The following is a 21,434-nucleotide window of genomic DNA, read 5'->3' as shown; positions in this document are numbered from 1 at the left end:
TGCTTAGAGTAATAGTGTAATTATTGCGTGGATGGGTGACTGCTCTCGGCATATAAAAAGGCGGATTGTCCTTTAAGTGATCCCTCGTCAGGACCCTGTGTTTGTCTTGCAGCAGCGCAGTCACACGGAATATAATGAATGCAGCCTCAATATACTGCCATTGTCTGCGCGGTGCTTTTGTTCCCAGAAAAAATAGCATTTATGATGGTAATCTAGGTTTTCTGCAAAGAACAACTGTGCACGAATCCACACAGCTGAGACAAGGACCGAGGAAAATGTGTCTCCTGCACAGATCAAGTGGTCTTAATATGAGTGAGCGAGATGAGATTAAGGATCGCTCAAGTCTGGATACACTTTATTGTCTGTCCAGCAGGTGACAGAAATCTAACAAACTACTATTTTGATGGTCAATCTTTTAAAATTCAGAATTCATCTTCTAATTATTATGACTATATCACAATCAGGGCATACGGGTGACTGAGCGATCCGAAAAACAATGCCATGGTACAGGATTACAGATAATAATAAAACCGATAATACATTTGATTTGTAATTAGTAGTTTCAAACACTCATCACAGAAGAATATTATTATTTTTTATGGGTAAATCTGGCTTTTTTTCTTCTCTACCTGCACAACGTGTTAGATTTAGGTGGTGGATTTCCACAACCTTGTACATCTGAGGCCTGTGTATGAACCCATCGTGCGCAGGCAGCCAGTGGTGTCCCGTGAGGTGAGGATGTGGTCTGCTGAGAGCGAGGAGGCTCTGAGGGACTGCTTCAGCACCACTGTCTGGACTGAGCTTTATGACCCACATGGGGAGGACATCAACATCAACACCATCACAGAGTGCATCACGGACTACATCAACTTCTGTTTTGAGAACATTGTTCCCTCCCGGACGGTGCGGTGTTTTCCAAACAACAAGCCATGGATTAACCGTGAACTGAAGGCTCTGCTGAAGGAGAAGAAGAGAGCCTTCAGGTCAGGGAACAAGGAGGAGCTGAGGACTGTGCAGAAGGAGCTGAGGAGGAAGATCAGGCAGGCTGAGGCCGGCTACGGGAGGAGGATGGAGGAGCAGCTGCAGCAGAAGAACATTCAGGGAGTGTGGAGGAGCCTGAAAACCATCTCGGGCTTCAAAATCCCCCCTGCCCAGACAGAGGGGGATCTACAGTGGGTGAATGATTTAAATGCTCACTTCTTGAGGTTTGATCGGTCACCTGCCCCTCCCCCTGCACAGCTGCATGCTCCCTCTTCCACAGCTGGACAATGCCCTGCATCTGTTCCTCTTCGCTTATCTGCCCCGGACCATCAGCTCCCCACTTCGCCTGGACTCACCCATCCCCCCAGCACACGGTCCCCCTGCCAACCACTGACTGTCACAGCAGCACAGGTGAGGAGTGAGCTGAAGAGGATAAAAGTGAGGAAGGCAGCAGGACCTGATGGCATCAGCCCCAGGCTCCTTAAGTCCTGCGCAGATGAACTGTGTGGAGTTATGGAGCATGTCTTCAACATGAGCCTGAAGCTGAGGCTGGTACCACAGGTCTGGAAGACCTCCTGTCTGGTACCTGTGCCTAAGACACTGCGCCCCAAAGACCTCAACAGCTTCAGGCCAGTGGCTCTCACGTCCCACCTGATGAAGACACTGGAGCGGCTAGTCCTGGACCACCTCCGCTCCACCGTGAGCTCAGCCATGGACCCGCTGCAGTTTGCATATCGGTCTGGCATCGGAGTGGAGGACGCCGTCATCTCCCTGCTGCACCGCTCTCTCTCTCACCTGGAAAAGCCTGGCAGCTCTGTGAGGATTCTGTTCTTCGATCTTTCCAGCGCCTTCAACACCATCCAGCCGCTGCTCCTGAGGGACAAGCTGGAGACGGCTGGTGTGGAGTATGACCTGGCAGAGTGGATCCTGGACTACCTCACAGACCGACCCCAGTTTGTGACAGCACGGGACTGTGTGTCTGACACTCGGACCTGCAGTGTGGGGGCGCCCCAGGGCACTGTCCTCGCGCCCTTTCTCTTCACCCTTTACACTGCAGACTTCAGACATGACACGGACAGCTGTGTCCTGCAGAAGTTCTCTGACGACTCTGCCATCATCGGACTCATCACGGACGACGATGACGCGGAGTACAGAGGACTGGCGCAGGACTTTGTGGACTGGTGTCAGCGGAACCACCTCCTCATCAACGCGGGGAAGACCAAGGAGATGGTGGTGGATTTCCGCAGACGCCACCCCACTGCCCCCTCACCAGTGAACATCCAGGGACGGGACATTGAGAGAGTGGACTCATACAAGTACCTGGGTGTTCATCTGAACCACAAACTGGACTGGACTCATAACACAGACGCACTGTACAGGAAGAGCCAGAGTCGGCTCTACCTCCTGAGGAGACTCAGGTCTTTTGGAGTGACAGGGCCACTCCTGAAGACCTTCTACGACTCTGTGGTGGCATCGGCCCTCCTGTATGGTGTGGCCTGCTGGAGCAGCAGCATCACAGAGAGGGAGAGGAAGAGGCTGGACAGAGTCATCAAGAAGTCCTGCTCCGTCTTGGGCTGTGCTCTGGACTCGGTGCAGGAGGTGGGGGACAGAAGGGTCCTGGCTAGATTCACATCTATGCTGGACCATGAGTCTCACCCCCTGCAGGACACTCTGTCCGCTCTGGAGAGCAGCTTCAGTGAGAGACTGATCCACCCTCGCTGTGTGAAGGAAAGGTTCCGTAGGTCTTTCCTTCCTGCTGCTGTCAGACTTTATAACAAAAACTGTTAGTACTGAACACTCGCAATACTGACCTAACCTAATACTGATGTGCAATTCTGTCATATGTGCAATTACTGTGAAATTCATGTGCAATCTATGTGCTGTCGTGACACATATTCATGTGCAATTACTGTCGTGATCACATGCAATGGTATTTATTTATTTATTTATTTGTCTATGGGAGTTTTTATTTATTTATAGGAGATCTTCTACTGAAAGTGTTTTTCAGACTTCCTACAAGTGATCTGTTCTTCTGTATCTACCTCTGTATCTACCTGCGTTGCACCAATGAAATTTCCCCATGTGGGACAATAAAGGAATATCTTATCTTATCTTATCTTATTTAAGTCTATTTCAATTGATTCAAATCTAAGCTCTTTTTTATTGCATGTTTCTATTCTCCTGCTGTTCTTAAACTGTGCTTTGAACACTGGAATATTCTCATGTGGACAAATAAAGGTTCTCTTATCTCACCTCATAAAAAATACTTGTGCAATGCATTGGCGTAAGATATTGTGCAATGTTTGGAGAAAAAGGAACCGCAGTGGTCACCTGAAGAGACGGACGCTCTGGACACAGAAATGGCCGGAGCATCTGGGTCCGTGCAGTGATTGGCCTCAGCTTTCTTTTCACAGACGTTGTCATTGGAGTGTAAACTGGCAACACTTTCTGCTCCGTCGGGCTGCATGCGAACACAAATGTCCAGGCTGTTAGAGACATGTTCAGAATAGGAGCTTGTTAATGTGAATGTGTGAGTCTGTCGCTGACCCTGACCCTCCGGCTGTCACTGGGCGTCGATGTTCGGTCGGGGGTTTGTGAACGAAGATTATTCAGTATTGTTGGTGTTCCTGAAGACTCCAAGGCTATGACACCGCCTCTGAACAGACAACAAAAAAAGGACAAATTACTTTCACAATAAATGGTCTTGTAGTATGTTTTATCAAGGCTTTTTAAAGTACCTGTGTACGCTTTAGCCTTGGTATTGCATATAGCTTATTATGAATGATGTATATGTATGAAGAACAAGTGAAAGCACCTTCCTTATAAAATGTACTGGTGTACTGTGGAGAGAAGCAATTGGAACTAAGCTGAAAACAAGCTACTACTTGTAGTAAAGTTGATTAGCAGCATGGTAAAGACGATTTCAGCCTTGAAATGATAAAATTAGTCTAGTGAAGGTTTATGGACTTTAAACACCATTGAGTAGTTCTCATGAAGGTGACTGACTAATTATGCAGTCAAATGGGACTAATTATTTGAAAAGCCTTGCTCTTACAATAAGAGAAGGTCCATGACTGTCCACTTTCAAATCACCTTAAAGAGTGGATGAAGGGAAGCAGTCCATTAGCACTTTTAACTCTTACAGTTCTATGTTATTTATTTTTGGTATTGTTTTGTCACTGGACTCCTGTGTTACCTGTCTATGCACAACAAGGGGAAATAGGCACATTAGCTATAATCTACAACTGCGACCAATGTTCATTATTATGCACTGTCCCTATCAAACTCATAAATCAATAAAGACATATTTTGATAATAACATTATAACATCCTCAAAAGCAGAAATAATAATAAAATCAGATGAATCAAATAGTCCAAATGGGATTAGAGGACAATGGAGAGTCGCCACGAAACTGACACGCGCGATTGACATTTGCTAATAGCACATTATCCATCTGTATAATATCAAAAATAAATATGACTGTGATGTTTGTGCCGTTGGTCCGACCTGGAACGAGGAGTGGGCGCAGAGCGAGCGCTGCAAACACTGTGAGCGTCTCCTTCTGAGGCAGATTTCAGACTCTCCACTCCATTCTCGGGCTTCAGGTTTGGCCGATTGCCCCGTTTGTCCATCTTCATCCTGTTTACACACAAGATCACCAACATTTCACTCTGTTTCTGGACTAAATTCACTTTAATAAGGCCGAGGGGGAAATGCTCACTTCAATTTGATTACTCTAATAGCAACAGAAAAAGCTATTTACCTTTGCAGTATCCCTTTGGGCTTGAACAAGAGACATTATTTGCCAAACTAGGATCGAGTAACTTATTTGTTATATTAATTTTATACATTAGATGCATTATCTAAATAATTAAGTAATTTCTGCTCAAATTAAGCAAAACTTTCAGCTTCGTGGGTGTTGTTACATAATCTGTTTAAAATTTTAAATAACTCTAGTTTGAATCACAATTTAGACAGCTTTAGCTCACAAAGACCTAATATCAATATGTGTTTTTTCTCACCCTCTCCTTTTGACTCCATCCACAACATGGCGCACAGCACTTTTGGCCGATTTAGCCGATTTAGCCGATTTTGGAGTCTCCGACCGCTCTGTTTCCGTGGGGCCCGACAAAGTTTCAGAGGACACAACTAATGATGAAGAACACATTATTTAATTTTAAAAAAAGTGTACAGAGTTAAGTTTTCCGTCAGTGCAGACTCACCGACAGGGCTGCTTAGAATGGTGTGCTTAATCACATCGCTGCACAGAACTCCCTCCTCAAAGCGCTTTGACCTCTCCTCCAAGAACCACTCTCCCGTCACCACTTTGAGCTCTCTGTAAACACATCCAGAGCGTTTCATGCCCTCAGGTTTCCATACTAGGCCGCTGCTTGAATCGATCAGTAAAATTGTTCTCAACCTTCACTTTCTCTCAGCTAGCTTCAATGGCTCTTGGTAAATTTCCATTAACAAGTGATTATTTTTTTGCGTGTTTGCGTTTTCATAAAAGAAACGCTAATTAATCCATACAAGAACATTTTTAATGATTTGAAAAATTGTGTTGAAAGCCATTTTGCAGTTCCCCCTTTATCTTGCCTACCACCTGAGGCCCAATGAAGACTACCACACATCATTACTCATTTAACTGTCTGGAGACCGCTGCAGCTCTGAATTTTGGTTTATTGGAGCTTTATCCCATTCCAGACCAAACAGGCAAGTGTAATTCTGCAGCAGGAGACAATATCCTCCGTAAACAAGCTGCACACTACATGAGTTTAGAGTCTCTCACTGCAATGCAGACCACAGACATGACAAGAGTTTTATAACATCCGTATGATCTCCCGGGAGCAAAGACTAAACTGTCCAGGAGAAAAAAGACTGCATGTTTTACTTTGTTAATAAACACATTTTCAGAGCACTGCACTTCTATTTTAGATGCAGGTCCAAACTGTAGTCTTATATTTTTTCAAATGCAGTGTAGAAGGACAGATAAAAGCTTTTAATGCTCAGAAAGTTGACGATAAACTGCACAGGAAGTGAGTTTACTGTGTAATCTGCAGCATCTTCACAGAGTTCCAGTGTGGAATATAAACAAACTTCGAACTGAATTAATATCGATGTTTTGTGGACTGGGTTTCATTGAATTGGAGAGGAAAATACAACAAGGACATGGATGAGAACGATGTAGTTTACCTTTACCTTCACAAGTTTATTTGTGCTGTTCGCTATTCTCCGTGTTTTTGATCCTTCTCTGTGTCCGTAACTCCATTTGCTTTGTTCTGTATGCTTTATTGGCAGTTACTGTGGCAATTTTGCTGATGTTATATAGTTATGATATCATAGTGTAGCAGTTGTCATGTGTTGTGTCTGCCGAGCAAACATCCTTTTGCGCTGTTTCCACGCCCCGTTTCACACAGCACCACACACCACCAGTTGTAATGGAAATACAATCATGGCTGAGTGTGACAGAGAGCTCCGAGCCGAGCTGTCACTTAAATCACAAGTGTGAACCCCAAGAAGCAGCAGATCGCTTTAGTTACCTCCATATCCTCCATTTCAATGACAATGAAATCATGAATTGACCTTATGACGATCTGAATAGTTATTCTTTTCTTGGATATCTCATGTCTGGTTAATGCATCTCTATAGCTCTGCTCTAACACTTCATTTTATTAAATAAATGTTTCTAAAAAATGCGACTTATACTCCAGTGGGACTTATGTATGTTTTATCTTCACTATTATGCATTTTTTTGGCTGATGAGATTTATACTCCGGTGCAACTTATAGTCCGGAAAATACAGTATTGCTTTTTTATGAGTTGACAAATTTTAATAGTAATGCAGTACTACAGTAGCGGATATCGCTCTGTACAAAACAGTTCTTATCATAAAGTTGGATTTGGGATGTGGTGGGATAAGATGACCTGCAGATGAATCTGCAGCATAATAAACAGTCAAATCAGGTGCATAAATTGACATTAAGGCCTTTTGCTCAATTCAAGGTAAGCCATTAACAATAACAAAGAACAAAACAGGTCCTAAACAGCTTCCTAGTGGAAGTCCTTATTCTAAACTTTTACTTTCAGATGAATAAACATCGTAGAAAACTCTTCGAGCTCTGCAGGAGAGATCGCTTGAGTAGAGTGTGCTTGTATGCATGTTGAAACTTTGTCATCAGTTCATTAGTCTGAAAATATCTGAATTATTTTTGTCCATACTTTTGCTAAGTGCCGGGAGGTGACTGATAGGTCAACAATTATGGCCGTTAAAAGCAAGTTTCTGGTCTTTGATTAGCAGAATGATTTTGAGTGGGAAAAACACCTGTTAGGAAACAATGATTAAAAATATAGCCGCAAGCGGCAATGATCGGCCCTCGCCACGCCGCCGCCACGCCGCAAGAGGAGGGGGCGCTAACGCGCCCCAATTGTTCTTTTATTGCGCCTACTGCTGAATCTGTGACGCTGTCACATCTTCTCCCCTTTGTTTTACCATCAAAAAGCAATTTTATTTTGAATTTTTGGCACAATGTGCGGCTTTGCCGCACAGACACCGTGACTCTTTGAATAAAAATGTGGATCACTTTTGATGGTCCACCCCTGAAGATGAGTCTCACCAAATTTCAGGTTAAAAGGGCTAACGCCCTAAGAGGAGTTTGTGAAAGTATAAAGTGTAAACATGTTCTGGCGATTTCCCCATTGGAATAACATGGAAGGTTTCGGTCATCGTTACGGCAATGCCATAACAATTATGACATGGCTCTCATTGACTTTTTTGATGGGGATGCTAAAATTGAGTTGTGTGTCAAATTTCATATAATTTCGCAAAACTAAACATTTAACCTCCATATAAAATCTGTAGGGGGCGCTGTGGCGCCAAATGAATTTATTTCACTTCAAGTGGGTTTAGGGCAAAGAGTTTAACAACTGATTCTAATTTGACGCAATTCGGACTTTATCTGCGCAAACGGCAGAAATTTTAAATATGGGAGATTTCTGAAATTCTAGCTACAGTTTGCGGCTTCGCCGCACAGAGACCGTGAGAGGTATCAATGTAATTTGGATAACTTTTGATGTCCCACTCCTCAGTAGCATTTTCACCAAATTTCAGCTTTTTAGGGCCAACGCCCTGGGAGGAGTTCGTAAAAGTACGACGTTTGGAAAAACTCCAAAATCATGTTTAGCCATTTTTGAAGCAATATGGCCGACATTTGGTTGGGTGGACGGCGTTGCCGTAATAATATTTTTTACTTCTCTTGTCACCATCTACCTCTGCGCCAAATTTCATGATTCTACGATCAGATTTTTTTTGGGTCATTTCCCATCTCTCAATGCATTTTTGGTACATTTGGGGGCGCTGACGCGCCAATTTTTTTTATTTTAGAAAAGGGAAATAGCCAGAATGTAGAGAGGCACGATTTTTAGAGGTGTGAACATTTTTGTGACTTTTCGTCAATGTTCACTGGGTGAAAAATAGGGGGGTTGGTCCCGAGAAGAAGAAGAAGAAGAAGAAGAAGAAGAAATATAGCCGCAAGCGGCAATGATCGGCCCTCGCCACGCCGCCGCCACGCCGCCGCCACACCGCCGCCACGCCGCAAGAGGAGGGGGCGCTAACGCGCCCCAATTGTCCTTTTATTACGCCTACTGCTGAATCTGTGACGCTGTCACATCTTCTCCCCTTTGTTTTACCATCAAAAAGCAATTTTATTTTGAATTTTTGGCACAATGTGCGGCTTTGCCGCACAGACACCGTGACTCTTTGAATAAAAATGTGGATCACTTTTGATGGTCCACCCCTGAAGATGAGTCTCACCAAATTTCAGGTTAATAGGGCTAACGCCCTAAGAGGAGTTTGTGAAAGTATAAAGTGTAAACATGTTCTGGCGATTTCCCCATTGGAATAACATGGAAGGTTTCGGTCATCGTTACGGCAATGCCATAACAATTATGACATGGCTCTCATTGACTTTTTTGATGGGGATGCTAAAATTGAGTTGTGTGTCAAATTTCATATAATTTCGCAAAACTAAACATTTAACCTCCATATAAAATCTGTAGGGGGCGCTGTGGCGCCAAATGAATTTATTTCACTTCAAGTGGGTTTAGGGCAAAGAGTTTAACAACTGATTCTAATTTGACGCAATTCGGACTTTATCTGCGCAAACGGCAGAAATTTTAAAATTTGGGAGATTTCTGAAATTCTAGCTACAGTTTGCGGCTTCGCCGCACAGAGACCGTGAGAGGTATCAATGTAATTTGGATAACTTTTGATGTCCCACTCCTCAGTAGCATTTTCACCAAATTTCAGCTTTTTAGGGCCAACGCCCTGGGAGGAGTTCGTAAAAGTACGACGTTTGGAAAAACTCCAAAATCATGTTTAGCCATTTTTGAAGCAATATGGCCGACATTTGGTTGGGTGGACGGCGTTGCCGTAATAATATTTTTTACTTCTCTTGTCACCATCTACCTCTGTGCCAAATTTCATGATTCTACGATCAGATTTTTTTTGGGTCATTTCCCATCTCTCAATGCATTTTTGGTACATTTGGGGGCGCTGACGCGCCAATTTTTTTATTTTAGAAAAGGGAAATAGCCAGAATGTAGAGAGGCACGATTTTTAGAGGTGTGAACATTTTTGTGACTTTTCGTCAATGTTCACTGGGTGAAAAATAGGGGGGTTGGTCCCGAGAAGAAGAAGAAGAAGAAGAAGAAGAAGAAGAAATATAGCCGCAAGCGGCAATGATCGGCCCTCGCCACGCCGCCGCCACGCCGCCGCCACACCGCCGCCACGCCGCAAGAGGAGGGGGCGCTAACGCGCCCCAATTGTCCTTTTATTACGCCTACTGCTGAATCTGTGACGCTGTCACATCTTCTCCCCTTTGTTTTACCATCAAAAAGCAATTTTATTTTGAATTCTTGGCAAAATGTGCGGCTTTGCCGCACAGACACCGTGACTCTTTGAATGAAAATGTGGATAACTTTTGATGGTCTTGAAGATGAGTCTCACCAAATTTCAGGTTAATAGGGCTGACGCCCTGGGAGGAGTTTGTGAAAGTCTAAAGTGTAAACATGTTCTGGCGATTTCCCCATTGGAATAACATGAAAGGTTTCGGTCATCGTTACGGCAACGCCATAACAATTATGACATGAGTCATTGACTTTTTTGATGGGGATGCTAAAATTGAGTTGTGTGTCAAATTTCATATAATTTCGCAAAACTAAACATTTAACCTCCATATAAAATCTGTAGGGGGCGCTGTGGCGCCAAATGAATTTATTTCACTTCAAGTAGGTTTAGGGCAAAGAGTTTAACAACTGATTCTAATTTGACGCAATTCGGACTTTATCTGCGCAAACGGCAGAAATTTTAAATATGGGAGATTTCTGAAATTCTAGCTACAGTTTGCGGCTTCGCCGCACAGAGACCGTGAGAGGTATCAATGTAATTTGGATAACTTTTGATGTCCCACTCCTCAGTAGCATTTTCACCAAATTTCAGCTTTTTAGGGCCAACGCCCTGGGAGGAGTTCGTAAAAGTACGACGTTTGGAAAAACTCCGAAGTCATGTTTAGCCATTTTTGAAGCAATATGGCCGACATTTGGTTGGGCGGACGGCGTTGCCGTAATAATATTTTTTACTTCTCTTGTCACCATCTACCTCTGCGCCAAATTTCATGATTCTACGATCAGATTTTTTTTGGGTCATTTCCCATCTCTCAATGCATTTTTGGTACATTTGGGGGCGCTGACGCGCCAATTTTTTTATTTTAGAAAAGGGAAATAGCCAGAATGTAGAGAGGCACGATTTTTAGAGGCGTGCAAATTTTTGTGACTTTTCGTCAATGTTCACTGGGTGAAAAATAGGGGGGTTGGTCCCGAGAAGAAGAAGAAAGAAAGAAAGAATAATATTCCGATGCGAAAACAATGTTTCCCATTTTTCAAATATCATAAACTATACATTTTCGGAAAGCGCTCGCGCTTTCCTACCTCATGGTGTGGGTCCCTGGTCACTGACGGGTACTTTCGATAATTTTGAGTGGGCTCCGCCCACTTTGTGTTTTTGGCCCTCTATACAGTAATAATGTTCAATTTTTGCCTTACATGCTTATATGCACGGAACATGCAAGAGATGGGGAACGTATTCGTGAGCTACTTAGCGCAAATGAGTGCTTTATATGGGGATGACGACCGCTTCGCGGTCGTCATCCCAATGTAAAGTGCTCGTTTAGTGCGAACTTTTGCACGGGCTTCGCCCGTTTACAACGGTAATGTTCCATTTTCCTACAACTAATTAGTATGCACGGGGCGTGCATGAGTGGAGGAGTGCGTTAGTGAGTGTTTGGAAGTGGGCGAGCGCTTCGCGCTCGATTTTGTGCGCACTACGTGCGCACTTTCGCAGCCGTGCTTCGCACGGCCTTACGAGATTAATAGGCCTCTCGCCAGCTTGTGGCGCTCGGGCCTAATAATATTCCGATGCGAAAACAATGTTTCCCATTTTTCAAATATCATAAACTATACATTTTCGGAAAGCGCTCGCGCTTTCCTACCTCATGGTGTGGGTCCCTGGTCACTGACGGGTACTTTCGTTAATTTTGAGTGGGCTCCGCCCACTTTGTGTTTTTGGCCCTCTATACAGTAATAATGTTCAATTTTTGCATTACATGCTTATATGCATGGAACATGCAAGAGATGGGGCAATTTAAAGTGCTCGTTTAGTGCGCACTTTTGCACGGGCTTCGCCCGTTTACAACGGTAATGTTCCATTTTCCTACTATTAATTAGTATGCACGGGGCGTGCGTGAGTGAAGGAGTGCGTTAGTGAGTGTTTGGAAGTGGGCGAGCGCTTCGCGCTCGATTTCGTGCGCACTACGTGCGCACTTTCGCAGCCGTGCTTCGCACGGCCTTACGAGATTAATAGGCCTCTCGCCAGCTTGTGGCGCTCGGGCCTAATTATGACACAAAGGAGCCACAAAATGTCCAGCTGCTTTGTTTAGAACTATGTTGTCCAAGATGTCTATTCCAGGGCTGCCATGTGTAGGAAGCAATTCATTGCATTCAAAATATGTAGCATCCAGCCCCTTACTTAACACATTAACTTACAACTTTACAACATAAGTAATCTGTAATATCTTTAGGGGTTGTCTGGAAAAAGCTGTTCTAAAGCTGTGAAGAAACAGTGAATTCATGCATGTGAATATTAATATTGTGCCAAAGGGTTTGAAATCTAGGGACAATAAATATTGTCACCTGTAAAAGAAAGCCAATTTTCTTTAAACTAACCTAGTACAGTACAAACATCTCTAATCACACACGAAATATATTGTATCATTGACTTCAACAACAAATAATCAGTCCGATAATGTTCTAGACACTGACTTAAATATATCAACATTAAAATCAGAAAGGTCTTTGAATTATTCACATGAATGTGCGATGTCTTATATTTTATTTAGTGTGGGCAAAACAAGCAATATTTGTATTCTCTGAAACATGATTAACCTCCAGAATCTCAGACGCTGACATTTCATTTAACAATTATGATATATTCCACTGTGAAAGACCCAGTAAAGGAGGCGGCGTAGCAATATTTAAAACATCGTGTTTTACTGCAACTGTAAATTCCAAGACTCGAGGGTTAAAAGGTTTTGGTCATAGTTCTAGAGGTGGGTTTGGGTAAAAATAATACTGGGAAAATGACAGTTGTAGATTTTATCGTCCTCCGTCTGCACCTGTCAGTGAGCTAGAGGACTTCTTTACCTTCCTCTCCACTTTTGATAAGTCTGAGTGACATGTTTTAGGTGACATGAACATCAATTGGTTGTCCAAAACTTCTGACAGTCTAAAAACTGTTGCAACGAATTAAACCTCACACAACTTATTACTGCTCCCACCCGACCGGACCCTAAAGACCCACTTAAAGCAACATTACTGGACATTATCTTAAGCAGAAGCCTCAGAATTACCAAGTTAGTGGTGTCTTTCCTCTTGATTTTAGTAACCACTGTCATATTGGGTGTGTGCGGAACACTAAATGTATTAAATTCAAATTAAATGTAACTGCTAAAAGGTCCTCTAAGCATTTTAATGAACAAGCATTTCTGCCTGATCTATACTATAGTGACATTGGTTTACCACGAGTATTCCAGAACTCAAAACAGCCCCTCTAAAAAGAGTCAGGGTCATTTAATAAGAATAATCCCTGGTTTTGTCCAGACATCGCAGTATTATCTCGAGAGCGTGACAAAGCCTGGGCAGAAGCCAAGGCAACCAAATCAGCAGCAGATTGGCAGCAGTTTTGTCATAAGCGCAATAAATATGTCTCTGTTTGTAAAGCCAAAGCATCTTACCACCTCAAAACTTTCACAGAATCACAGCGCAATTCTACAACATTCTGGCAAACTGTTAAATCCTTATCCTTAAAGTCGAAACAGTTGATTCAAAGAAGATTAAATCAGCTTGACGACAAAAAAATATATTTGTGATGCGTTTAATCAGCACTTTACTGGAAGTGTTTTTGATGCTGCTTCTCCATCTGTTGCTGTTACTCAAATACATGAGAATAGACCTGATGATCAAGTATTTCCCCTTAAGCCCTTTACACAGTATGAAGTATTAAATATGTTGCTCTCTGTAGATCCAAAAAAGTCCACTGGAGCTAGGTTACTTTTGTCATCAGCTCCACTAATAGTAAAACGTTTAACTTAATTGGGCATAATCTAAAACACAGTAGCATCCACTTGTGTGCAGATGATGCAATTCTGTATGCTAAGGGTTCAAAAGATTCAAGAGGATTTCCACTCCATCCAACAAAACTGTGTTAATTTAAAATGATTATTAAATAAATGTATGCTGGTCTCCAAAAGACATTCTAGTGACCCAAAAATGTATATATATCTTCTTATGCTTGATGGTAATATGATCGAACAAGTACCTCATTACAAATACTTGATAAACTCTCCTTCACAAACACATACAAGAGCTGACAAAGACAGATTATCATTCTTCTTAAGAAATAAAATGTGTTTTCCTCTTAATTGTAGAAAAGGCTACATTTCTCTCAGTTCTAGATTCTGGTGATATTATATATGCATTCTACAGCAACAGTCTTAAACCTCTGAACTCAGTTTATCATTCAGCTCTAAGGTTCAGCTCTAAGGTTCAGCTCTAAGGTTCAGCTCTAAGGTTCAGCTCTGAGGTTCAGCTCTAAGGTTCAGCTCTGAGGTTCAGCTCTGAGGTTCAGCTCTATGGTTCAGCTCTAAGGTTCAGCTCTAAGGTTCAGCTCTAAGGTTCAGCTCTAAGGTTCAGCTCTAAGGTTCATTACATGAGAAGGAAACAGAACTAACCACTGTGAATTATATTCTTGAATATATAAGTGTGTATAAGTAGAATGTGATCATTGGATGCAGGAAGAGAACAGCGCTGCCTTTTGTTTGTGTTTAAGGCTCTAGTTTGCATTTTGCCTGATTATTTATCCACTTTATTGCGCATCAGTTCAGGTATTCACCGTTTGAGGTCTCGAGACATTTTTGTCTTACAGACACATCGTGTCAACAGAGACAGGAATAAAGGCTTTCAACAACTTTGCTCCTGTGGAACAAAACACAGAGACTTTTTAAATTAAATCAAATCATTTGAATGATTTTAAAGCACGGGTCAAGGACTACCCACACTGCCGGTGCACTTGTTTTATATAATTGTATCTCATTATATGTATAAATGTGTTTTTATGCATGGATTAATTTCATTGAATGTTTTATTTGTGTTTTAATATCCTGTGTTTGTTTGGTTGTTATTTATTTTGTGCTGTGTTTTAACATGTTATCCATGAAAAGAGAACTTTTCTCATTGTTTTTTCCCTGTATAAATAAATAAAATGACTTAATAAGCAGTAACATGTCTGATTTGTGTGTGGTGTTGTGGCTTAGCTCTTGTTAGTCTGCTTTGGACTTACAACATCTTGGCACACACGTTGCACCTCCACTGGCGTCCTGAGGGGGCAGTGACGTGGCAGTCATTGCAAACCCGCAGCTTACACTCCTCACAGAGATCTCCTCGGTCAAAAATCAGCCCCAGGTTCTTGAGGCAGCGTCCGCACTGTCGCTCCCCCAGATCCCGAGGCCTACGACAGCCTGTACGCTTTATTTCCAGCAACTCATTCTTCAACTTCCTAACGAAAAAAGGAAAAAATGACCATTATAAGAAAAGAAATAGGAGGCTTGAAGAAGAAAATTGCTTTAGAGCTCACCGTACGCGCTTCTCCTCGCGCTTCCTCAGCTTCTCATCTTTCTGCAGCACCTTCAGGATCATGTCTCGTTCATGCTCGAGTAAAAAGGAGAGGTTCAGATCCTCGCCAATCTGCTCCATTAGTGCCTCGCTTCAACGCCCAGCAGCCAGTTAGGTACTTAGAGAGAATTGTTCTGCAGTATTATGTTGTGTCTCTGCTTTTCCATGCTGGATATGTTATTCTTTCTTCTGTGTAACATCCAGGTTTTCAGATCGTGCCGTTTCCTTGTTGAATCTTCGGTTTTGAAGCAGCGCGCCACTCCCAATAAGCCTAGAAAGATAGAACACACACAGGAAAATCAGTGGATGATATGTTTAAAGTTTAGTCCCTGTTTAACACCGAAATATAATGGTAATTTGCTCTTCTTGTGAGCAGTGTACACAACCTTAATTAATACCATGCCTGCCTCTGGACGAAGAAGAGAGGTCTTTGGTTCACAGTTGACAGCTTGATATCAGATAAACAACCATCCAATTAGTCCAAGACAGCATAACATCCACAGTATTTAGAACATTCAATAATAATTTCCCTTCACATTTATACTCACAAGCAGTTAAGCTGTGCATCGAGTTAAAGCAATTCAAGTTAACAAGTGTATTTTATGCGGTTTAGCGCATTATTATTCAAAGTGCAATAAATCATGAATGGTGTCATTATTTGAATAAGACGAATATTTGTTTATGGATGACTTATAATATTTTACTTTATTGGCTTTTATTTGTGTTGCCAATTACAATGAATGTAGTTAGTGTCTGATTACAAGCTCAAATAAAGGTACAAAGTTTAAGTAAGTGCATCAGACATACTATTCACTAAAAAGACAAATCATTGCACCTGTTGCTGCCAGTTCATTAGCGCTAATTCATGTAAAGTGAAGAGAACGGAGGAGAAGATAAAGGCTCAGGATAAAGGAGGCTGCTGATGCATTTTCCAGTTCCATTTTTATTTTCTAACTGGGTTTACACAAACATTGCTTTACTCACAGCCTCATAAGCTCCTATTTATTGGTGTTTTATCTGCAGGATTTGGCAGTGTAGATTGGCCCTTTATGAACTTCAGCAAGATTGGAAATTCTGCTCCTGTTAGTGCCAGAGCGGATCATTTGAGACTGTAATACTCCAAGTTCAGACGCAATCATTGCACAACAGGAAACAGGTACTTGGCATAAACCAGTGCAACAATTTTCTTTAATAAGGAGAAGAGCAAAGAAGAGGCAAGTCGGCATTAGTTTCTGCATTATAGATGCATATGCTTGGAATTGTGAATTGCTAAAAAATGTTTTCTGGGAAATGTCAGTAATGTCTTGTAATTGCTCTGTGGGTGGAGTAAATAACTTGTTTTGATGTCAGACTTCATACCAAAACGTAGATATCAAGTAATATGGATCTTTTTCTTGGCAGATGCCAAAACTGACTTTTTAGAATCCAAAATATATTTTTTCTTCATTTAGTGTATAACTCGGGCCATATTCATTGGGGATGTTTTCTGTTACATATTGGACAGTATTGCCATGCTGTGGTGTCACAATGTAACTGTTTGTGAAGAGGACTTGTTCATGACAATGCAATTATTATTATTATTTGTATAAATTGTCTAATAATTGTTAACTGGTTTGCATAATCCCCTACAGTAACTTGTATTGCTGTCCTGGGTCTGGGACAGACCAGGGTCGAGTTGAAACAAAAGACTTGAACTCTAGTAGTTAAAAAAGAAGGTAGTAGAAAAAGCTTCAGTTGTAGTCATCTGGACTCAGTTTGAAAAAATAGACGTTTCGACTCTCATCCAAGAGTCATTGTCAATAACAGAATTTAGGTTGAGAACTCCGATATTAATACTGTTCTGTGGTAAGACCCGCCCATTGGGAGGAGACTTCCTGAAGTAGAAAGAGTTGTTTGTTTCAACAGAAACTCCCCCTTGTATCTACCGAGCTAGCCTATTCAGAATCTTAATGGGCTGTTAAAACCTCTTTGTCTTTGTGAGACCCTGGCTCAACCACCCTGAGTACCTGATTAGCATCTGAATGTCCTTTACCTTTCCAGGGGTTCAGAATCCCATTATAAATAACAGGAAGATGAAACCTAAGCCCTCCATTTCTGTTTAAAGAAGGTCTTTCTTTTTTAACAAAAATAGCTTCCTTGACTCCTCTTTCAAACCATCTTTTCTCCCTGCTTAAAACCTTCACCTCACCGTCTTCAAACGAGTGATTAGAGGCTTCAAGATGGAGATGCACGGCGCTCTGAGGTCCTGAACTAGTATTTCTTCTGTGCTGATAAAGCCTCTTGTGTAGAGGCTGTTTCGTCTCACCTATGTAACGTTCTTTACAACTTTCTTCACTGCATTGGATCGAATAAACTACATTGCTCTGTTTTTGAGTCGGCAACTTGTCCTTTGGGTGAACCAGTTTTTGTCTTAAAGTGTTTCCTGGTTTAAAATAAACAGGGACTTCGTGTTGTCTAAAAATTCTCTGCAGTTTTTCCGACAGGCCAGACACATAAGGGATAGAAACACCCTTCCTTCTCTGTTCAGTTTCCCTTTTGTCCTGCTTCTTGGTTCTCTTCACTCTGTTGAGAGCCCAAGCGGGGTAACCACAGGCTGAGAGGGCATTTCGGACATGTTTTTCCTCTTTCTTCTTGCCCTCTGAGCTGGTGGGCACACCTTGAGCTCTGTGTTGTAAGGTTCTGATCACCCCCAGCTTGTGCTGTAGTGGGTGGTTGGAACCAAAGAGCAGATACTGGTCCGTGTGTGTAGGTTTCCTATATACTTCTATTTGGAGTTTCCCGTCCTCTCCTCTGATCGTGGAACAATCAAGAAAGGCCAAGCGATTCTCCTTAGCGTCTTCTCTTGTAAACCTAATATGTGGGTCCACAGCATTGATGTGATCAGAGAAGGTTTCCAGCTCTTGTTTCTTGATTGTTACAAAAGTATCATCGACATAGCGGAGCCACAGTTTTGGAGCTATGCCTGAGAATGAGGACAGTGCCTTCTTCTCAAAGTGCTCCATGTACAGGTTGGCCACTATGGGAGAGACGGGCGAGCCCATGGCACAGCCATGAATCTGTCTGTAAAATTGTCCCCGGAATTGAAAGTAAGTGGTGTTCAGACAGATGTCCAACAGTTTACATATGTGTTCAGGTGTCAGTTTGGTCCTTTCCTGTAGGGTGGTGTCTTCCTGCAGTCTGATCCTCACTGCTGCTACTGCATCAGTGGTCGGGATGCAGGTGAACAGGGACACAACATCATATGAAACCATGAGGTCATCTGGGTCCAGTTGGAGATGTTTCACTTTATCCACAAAGTTGTGCGTGTTTTCCACATGATGTTCCGAATTCCCCACAAGCGGAGCCAATATAGTTGTTAAATGCTTGGCCACATTGTAGGTGATGGAATCTGTGCTGCACACTATGGGTCTGAGTGGAACCTCCTTTTTGTGTATTTTTGGAAGGCCATAAATGCAAGGCATGGCTTCACCAGGATACAGTCTGTAATACAGAGGCCGGTCTATCGCTTCCTCTTTTTTCCAGCCTTTGTAAACAGTCTATCACTTTCTTCTTGTAGCCACTGGTCGGATCTCTTTTCAAGCGCTCGTATGTGGTCGTGTCCTCGAGGAGGGTGTGGACTTTGGCTTCGTAATCAGCTGCGTTGAGAATCACAGTGCAACGTCCCTTGTCTGCTGGGAGGATGTTGATGCTATGATCTTTTTCCAGTGCTGAAAGTGCTTTCCTCTCTTCAGCTGTGATATTTGAAGGCGGTGGTTTGGCACTCTTCAGGGTCGCTGTGACACGTAACCTCAGGTCTGTAGCCTCCGATTCAGTCATTTTGTTGTTCCTAATTGCAGTTTCAGTGGCTGTGATGTAGTCCTCTGTAGGGATGTGTCGATGATACTTTTGTAACAATCAAGAAACAAGAGCTGGAAACCTTCTCTGATCACATCAATGCTGTGGACCCACATATTAGGTTTACAAGAGAAGACGCTAAGGAGAATCGCTTGGCCTTTCTAGATTGTTCCACGATCAGAGGAGAGGACGGGAAACTCCAAATAGAAGTATATAGGAAACCTACACACACGGACCAGTATCTGCTCTTTGGTTCCAACCACCCACTACAGCACAAGCTGGGGGTGATCAGAACCTTACAACACAGAGCTCAAGGTGTGCCCACCAGCTCAGAGGGCAAGTAGAAAGAGGAAAAACATGTCCGAAATGCCCTCTCAGCCTGTGGTTACCCCGCTTGGGCTCTCAACAGAGTGAAGAGAACCAAGAAGCAGGACAAAAGGGAAACTGAACAGAGAAGGAAGGGTGTTTCTATCCCTTATGTGTCTGGCCTGTCGGAAAAACTGCAGAGAATTTTTAGACAACACGAAGTCCCTGTTTATTTTAAACCAGGAAACACTTTAAGACAAAAACTGGTTCACCCAAAGGACAAGTTGCCGACTCAAAAACAGAGCAATGTAGTTTATTCGATCCAATGCAGTGAAGAAAGCTGTAAAGAACGGTACATAGGTGAGACAAAACAGCCTCTACACAAGAGGCTTTATCAGCACAGAAGAAATACTAGTTCAGGACCTCAGAGCGCCGTGCATCTCCATCTTGAAGCCTCTAGTCACTCGTTTGAAGACGGTGAGGTGAAGGTTTTAAGCAGGGAGAAAAGATGGTTTGAAAGAGGAGTCAAGGAAGCTATTTTTGTTAAAAAAGAAAGACCTTCTTTAAACAGAAATGGAGGGCTTAGGTTTCATCTTCCTGTTATTTATAATGGGTTACTGAACCCCTGGAAAGGTAAAGGACATTCAGATGCTAATCAGGTACTCAGGGTGGTTGAGCCAGGGTCTCACAAAGACAAAGAGGTTTCTAATAGCCCATTAAGATTCTGAATAGGCTAGCTCGGTAGATACAAGGGGGAGTTTCTGTTGAAACAAACAACTCTTTCTACTTCAGGAAGGCTCCTCCCAATGGGCGGGTCTTACCACAGAACAGTATTAATATCGGAGTTCTCGACCTAAATTCTGTTATTGACAATGACTCTTGGATGAGAGTCGAAACGTCTATTTTTTCAAACTGAGTCCAGATGACTACAACTGAAGCTTTTTCTACTATGGAACACGCCTGGACGAATGAGGGATTACACCGACAAAAAAGAAGGTAGTAAAATAATTACTTGGGAGGGGGCTGGCTCCAGGACTAATCCTATATATTGTACTAAACCGCTCTGCATTAGATCAGTGTTTAGATCAGATTAAACAATAAAATCTCTTCACCTTATTCTGTAAACCCGTCTGGGCGCCGCCTTAGGACATAATCCTGGTTCTATAAGTTAACATAGGGCTGCTGACTTACTAAGAAGTTCTACACATACTAAGAAGCTGTTTTCAAGCCGCCCAAGGGATCGGTTCATTGTTAACTTGTTGGTCACATGAACATTGGACATTTTACACAAATCAATTTACTTTTTAACATATTTTAGAGGCGAGACTTTTCTCTCGGAAATGGCTATCACGTGGGAAAATTGAGAAAAGTGGGCGGGGCAGAATAAGGTCAATAGCAATGGATTTTTAGACAGCCAAACCACACCCCAACAAGACCCTTTAAATAGTGCCTTCTTAACACTAAAGTTGTATAGGCTGATATTCTAAAAGGTGATATTTTGGTTGTCTTACCTCTAAAAAGAAGTATTTAATTCTATAGGTAAAATACTTTTGTCAGTCAAATAGACAAATACTGAAACAGCAGAAAGGAAGCAATTGTTCCAAAATATGCATTTTGTAAGTAATAACCATTTCTTGGTTGATGATTAAATCAAATAAATCCACTTATATGGCAGTTAGCACAACCCATACTAACATAGTCTCTAGTGCTGGTGCTGCAGTCGGTCAAGTGGTCGCTTGCCTCCTTGAGTAAACACATTTCTGTCTCAGCCTTAAGCAAACTCTAGCAAGGAAATTATCTTTGGAGAGAACGGCCCCTATTTAGTAATGTATTAAAAGGTTGTGAGTCAGTGTTACAGACAGGGTCCATGTCCGCACCACTCATGTAGCTCAGACATTTAGTGGCTCATAAGAGCACAGGTCGATATGTAACAGGAAGTGTTGGACACAGGACAACAGGCTGTTCTCTTTGTCCGTGGCATTTTAGCTCCGGTTGGTCTGGTGTTTTTTTCAGCGGGAGGCAAAAGGTTCAG

The 21,434-nt window shown here is 42.4% G+C and overlaps 1 protein-coding gene across 1 annotated transcript in view; it reads right to left on the bottom strand.

The window, feature by feature from the left end:
- The window catches only part of sytl5 (synaptotagmin-like 5), a 44,850-nt gene that overhangs the window by 10,380 nt on the left and 13,036 nt on the right, over positions 1–21,434 (bottom strand). The window contains exons 2-8 of the mRNA XM_072444668.1: positions 15,225–15,533; positions 14,931–15,146; positions 5,206–5,318; positions 5,005–5,131; positions 4,490–4,621; positions 3,529–3,637; positions 3,313–3,442 (exon numbers count right to left, since the gene is read on the bottom strand). Of these exons, the coding sequence (XP_072300769.1) occupies positions 3,313–3,442; positions 3,529–3,637; positions 4,490–4,621; positions 5,005–5,131; positions 5,206–5,318; positions 14,931–15,146; positions 15,225–15,343 (946 nt within the window). The 5' untranslated portion in view covers positions 15,344–15,533. The remainder of the gene's footprint in view (positions 1–3,312; positions 3,443–3,528; positions 3,638–4,489; positions 4,622–5,004; positions 5,132–5,205; positions 5,319–14,930; positions 15,147–15,224; positions 15,534–21,434) is intronic.

Source organism: Eucyclogobius newberryi, unplaced genomic scaffold, assembly GCF_026437365.1.
Source record: "Eucyclogobius newberryi isolate DKJ021-1_F unplaced genomic scaffold, fEucNew1.0.hap1 SCAF_14, whole genome shotgun sequence".
Taxonomy (NCBI): domain Eukaryota; kingdom Metazoa; phylum Chordata; class Actinopteri; order Gobiiformes; family Gobiidae; genus Eucyclogobius; species Eucyclogobius newberryi.
This window is presented reverse-complemented; position numbering and strand designations above follow the sequence as displayed.